Raw genomic sequence first — 5,355 nt, 5'->3', positions numbered from 1 at the left:
TTCTCAAATCTTTCTTTACTCGTGTATTAACCAAACATAAATAACCCAACAACATTTTTTTTCAAGCCATTTTTCTGATCATAAAGAAATTATTCTTTTCACTAGATAAACCAAACATTTTTCTCAAACACCCAGAACTTTTTTTTCTTTTTTTTTTTGTGAGCCTTCTAAAAGAAAATTCTATATAATGCTCTCCCTCAACTCAACTCTCAACCCCAGCTCTGATACCATGATGGATTTCCCATCAAAGGATCAAGAGAGGAGCGAAAGAGAGATCACACAAGACTCATAAGAATTACATTGATTAAACACTTTCTGCATACATTTCAGTAGCCAACAGATATGCCTTTTATAGGCTTACAAGAACACTTTAACACTAACCCAACAACTACCATAAACCCCTATTTGTTAGGATCCACGTTCCACATCCATGATACATAAATCACTTCCAAAAGATTAGGACACCTTATTCACAACGTCGTGGGTTTCTACATAAACTTGTTCAATAATTCCTAAATATTAGGATCAAGGTAAACGTGTTTGGATTATAAATCCAACATCTTCTTCATTAAATCTTGATCAACCACGTGTTTTAAGTTTAATTGCATGTGTCTTATTCTTGTTTCAGTAAAGATTAGATATTTTGTTAGATTTTGTTGAATTGAATTTTGATTTAGATCATCCTTAACAAGAACCCGACTATTCCTTGGTGTAAATTATGTTTGTAGAAGACGGAAAAAATTGATCAGCGCACATAGTTAGACTGATTTTTTCTGGTGAGGTTAACAGCTTCATACAAGAAGCAGAATTATGGGCAACTGCTGCTCGGTATAGAACACATATAATCTGTGTTTGTGAACATTCAGTCACAATTTCTTTTTCTTTTAAAAAAAATTCACGCTTGAACGACAGAAGTGCAACACGGCCTTGAACCCTTTCCACATGTTTCTTGCAGCATTCAGTAACTTTACAATCCGTCCCCATCAAAACCTAATCCTAAAGTGTATAGAAACTTAATTATTTTAATTATAAATACAAATTTATTAGGATTTTGACATCTGACTTTTGAGTACCAAGCCTCCCGGCCAGTAACCAAAGCCATAGTTTTATCCATACACACACTCTTCTATTTTGTTTAATTAAGCAAGCAAACACAGCACACTTCAGAGATTCGAGCACTCTTCTAATTTATTTAAGCAATCAAACACATCACACTTCAGAGATCTAAGTATTACGTGGATCTTACACTAGGTACGTATTTCACAAGTGGCTTCTTACACGATAACAGGCATCTCCTGATTCTTAAACGTAAAGCTCCTTAGGGAGTCTTGGGGTAACCAAAACTTTAAGTGGTGTAGCTTTAACCATATTGGCGAAACCAACAGCTTCAGTCATATCAACAGGTGCATTTGATGGTGGTTTGAACTCAAATCCATGAACCAAACGAGCAATTATCATCTCCACCATTTGAAGACCCAGAGAAGTTCCAGGGCAAGATCTTCTACCGGATCCTAAAGGTGCAAACTCAAAATGTTGACCGCTGAAATTCATGTCTTTGTAGGGACTAGTAAGAAATCTTTCAGGGAGGAATTCTAATGGATCCGACCAGACTCCTGGGTCACGTTGAATCTTCCAAGCATTCACGACTAATAAAGTTCCTGCTGGAACGTGGTACCCTGCAACAGTGCAATCCTCGGTGGATTCAAATAGACGCATAGACACTGCATATAGACGCATCACTTCCTTAATCATAGCTCGGATGTATGTGAGGTCCTTGATATCGGATTCTTCCACTGGTCTTTCTTTTCCAACATGGTTGTCCAACTCATCTTGAGCCTTCTTCAGCACATGTGGATTATTTGCTAGACAAGCAACGGCCCAGAGTACAGCAAACATTGTCCAAACGCCGCCACCCTGCAATAGACCCTGCAAGGATAACCAAGAAAAATACTATCTGACAATCCATGCTTGAAAAAAATAAAAATAAAATAAATAAATAAATATCTAATGACCTAAAATACAAAATATAAAACAGATCGACATACCAGACATGTAGCTTTGTTGATTGTATCTGCGTCAGAATAACCCTGTAGCTTTGAATTTTTCTCCACAACTGACAACATCAGATCCATCCAATCCTTCTGATCATCTGTTAAGGATGAGCGTGATCTCTTCATTTTGTGTTCTTCCAACCAGCCACTTAGGATACGGTCCAGATCCTTTCCAGCACTCTTCATCTCTTTTTCTTGGCCGTCCAAATCCAACGATCTAAGGGACGGTATCATGTCCCCAAGAGTAATCAGACCCATTGCTTTAACAAAGCCTCTCAATCCCTTTTGACACTTTTCTGCTTCTCGGTCGGTAGCATCACCAAAGCATCTCTTCCCTGCAATCATCCTGGAAGACATATTAAGGGTTAGATCACCAATCCATTGCCTCATCTCAACCAAAAGTGGAGCTCTTTGAGTTCCTTTGGTTCCATCACCACCCCATTTTGCGTCGTACAGTTCTTTAATTGATGTTGAGATTTCAGATTCCCATACTTTTTTTACCAGTGAGAGCCTATTATTGGAAAGAAGTTCAGTTTTCATTATTCTACGAATTTCGGTCCAATAATGTGCATCAGAATTGAAACTTAACATCGCATCATCGTAACCGATATATTTCCCTATTGTTTGATGTGGTCGAGAAATGAAGATCTTGTCGTTGGTGGTAAAACATTCCTTTGCTCCCTCCCAACTGCTCACTACTAGTGCACGGTGTACACCGATTTGAACAGTGAATACTGGTCCATATTTGTCAGCCATGGCTCCCAAAGCTCTGTGGTGTGGGATCGATCGGTCCATTAGATGGAGATGACCAATGACCGGCAATGATCCAGCTGGTTCTGGTGCCTGATTTTTCATCTTAAGAAAAGATTTTGTATTTGGTCTCCATACTAACAAGTAGTACAGAGCAAAAGCAAAGAGACTAATAGCCATATTAGTTGCCGAGAACTGGTAATTGAAAAGGGTTTCAAAAGAATCCATGGTTTAGGGTGTAGGGTTTTGACAGGAGTTTGAGAATGGTGTGAACTAGGTTCAGTATACATGGAATTAAGACCCATCCGATATATTTATAGGCTTTTGTGAGATTAATTATATTTTATTTTTCTTTCTTCTTTTTTGTATAATAATTAAAAAACAGAGGCAATTAGTCTCGCAAAATAGTTGATCATTTTCGTATCTGCACTAGTAGATCACTTTCGTATCTGCACCATCAACCACAACTAAATGAAAGGCCAGGGACGGAGGTAAGAGGTACAAGTGGGGCCTAAACTTGATATTGAGGTCCAGTGATAATATACTTGGAAAGTCTATGATTTTAAGGTGTTGTGGGTGCAGATTTATATGATAAATTTTAAACTTATAGAGCAGAAAGGGTTTAAGTAGTTTCATTCGTTTACAGGTCCTACTTAGCTGCGGAGCAGGAAGCAATGAGTTCGGACTTGGAACTCGGCCTAATACTTGAATATACATATTAGATACTTTAGAGATACACTGATCATGTATTGTTAGTAACATTAAAAGTAGGAAACGTCGGATGACTTGATCAAAACTCGGGAAAATCGGACTTGTAACTCACCAAAGTTCGGACAAATCATGGTTGTAACTCGTCATAACTCGGAGTCGGTGAGGAGTTGTTGGCCGTCTCGGAAAACTAATGAGTAGGAGTACTCAGCTTCAGCACATGTGGATTATTTGCTAGACAAGCAACGGCCCAGAGTACAGCAAACATTGTCCAAACGCCGCCACCCTGCAATAGACCCTGCAAGGATAACCAAGAAAAATACTATCTGACAATCCATGCTTGAAAAAAATAAAAATAAAATAAATAAATAAATATCTAATGACCTAAAATACAAAATATAAAACAGATCGACATACCAGACATGTAGCTTTGTTGATTGTATCTGCGTCAGAATAACCCTGTAGCTTTGAATTTTTCTCCACAACTGACAACATCAGATCCATCCAATCCTTCTGATCATCTGTTAAGGATGAGCGTGATCTCTTCATTTTGTGTTCTTCCAACCAGCCACTTAGGATACGGTCCAGATCCTTTCCAGCACTCTTCATCTCTTTTTCTTGGCCGTCCAAATCCAACGATCTAAGGGACGGTATCATGTCCCCAAGAGTAATCAGACCCATTGCTTTAACAAAGCCTCTCAATCCCTTTTGACACTTTTCTGCTTCTCGGTCGGTAGCATCACCAAAGCATCTCTTCCCTGCAATCATCCTGGAAGACATATTAAGGGTTAGATCACCAATCCATTGCCTCATCTCAACCAAAAGTGGAGCTCTTTGAGTTCCTTTGGTTCCATCACCACCCCATTTTGCGTCGTACAGTTCTTTAATTGATGTTGAGATTTCAGATTCCCATACTTTTTTTACCAGTGAGAGCCTATTATTGGAAAGAAGTTCAGTTTTCATTATTCTACGAATTTCGGTCCAATAATGTGCATCAGAATTGAAACTTAACATCGCATCATCGTAACCGATATATTTCCCTATTGTTTGATGTGGTCGAGAAATGAAGATCTTGTCGTTGGTGGTAAAACATTCCTTTGCTCCCTCCCAACTGCTCACTACTAGTGCACGGTGTACACCGATTCGAACAGTGAATACTGGTCCATATTTGTCAGCCATGGCTCCCAAAGCTCTGTGGTGTGGGATCGATCGGTCCATTAGATGGAGATGACCAATGACCGGCAATGATCCAGCTGGTTCTGGTGCCTGATTTTTCATCTTAAGAAAAGATTTTGTATTTGGTCTCCATACTAACAAGTAGTACAGAGCAAAAGCAAAGAGACTAACAGCCATATTAGTTGCCGAGAACTGGTAATTGAAAAGGGTTTCAAAAGAATCCATGGTTTAGGGTGTAGGGTTTTGACAGGAGTTTGAGAATGGTGTGAACTAGGTTCAGTATACATGGAATTAAGACCCATCCGATATATTTATAGGCTTTTGTGAGATTAATTATATTTTATTTTTCTTTCTTCTTTTTTGTATAATAATTAAAAAACAGAGGCAATTAGTCTCGCAAAATAGTTGATCATTTTCGTATCTGCACTAGTAGATCACTTTCGTATCTGCACCATCAACCACAACTAAATGAAAGGCCAGGGACGGAGGTAAGAGGTACAAGTGGGGCCTAAACTTGATATTGAGGTCCAGTGATAATATACTTGGAAAGTCTATGATTTTAAGGTGTTGTGGGTGCAGATTTATATGATAAATTTTAAACTTATAGAGCAGAAAGGGTTTAAGTAGTTTCATTCGTTTACAGGTCCTACTTAGCTGCGGAGCAGGAAGC

At 38.6% G+C, this 5,355-nt stretch overlaps 2 protein-coding genes across 2 annotated transcripts; both read right to left on the bottom strand.

Annotated features, from left to right (window-relative positions):
• Positions 1–924: 924 nt before the first annotated feature.
• On the bottom strand, positions 925–3,078 carry LOC113329986 (cytochrome P450 CYP82D47-like). The gene is made up of 2 exons (XM_026576840.1): positions 2,046–3,078; positions 925–1,926 (listed from the first exon to the last, which is right to left on the bottom strand). The coding sequence occupies exons 1-2, from the start codon at positions 3,027–3,029 to the stop codon at positions 1,303–1,305; spliced, it is 1,608 nt and encodes a 535-aa protein (XP_026432625.1). The 5' UTR covers positions 3,030–3,078; the 3' UTR covers positions 925–1,302.
• Positions 3,079–3,699: 621 nt separating this feature from the next.
• On the bottom strand, positions 3,700–4,955 carry LOC113329730 (cytochrome P450 CYP82H23-like). Its single transcript, XM_026576568.1, has 2 exons — positions 3,927–4,955; positions 3,700–3,807 (listed from the first exon to the last, which is right to left on the bottom strand). Exons 1-2 carry the CDS (start codon positions 4,908–4,910, stop codon positions 3,700–3,702), a joined length of 1,092 nt encoding a protein of 363 aa, XP_026432353.1. The 5' UTR covers positions 4,911–4,955.
• Between the last annotated feature and the right edge of the window lie 400 nt (positions 4,956–5,355).

Source organism: Papaver somniferum, unplaced genomic scaffold (assembly GCF_003573695.1).
Source record: "Papaver somniferum cultivar HN1 unplaced genomic scaffold, ASM357369v1 unplaced-scaffold_117, whole genome shotgun sequence".
Taxonomy (NCBI): Eukaryota; Viridiplantae; Streptophyta; class Magnoliopsida; order Ranunculales; family Papaveraceae; genus Papaver; species Papaver somniferum.
The sequence above is the reverse complement of the archived record's forward strand: the minus strand, read 5'-3'. Positions and strand labels throughout refer to the sequence as shown.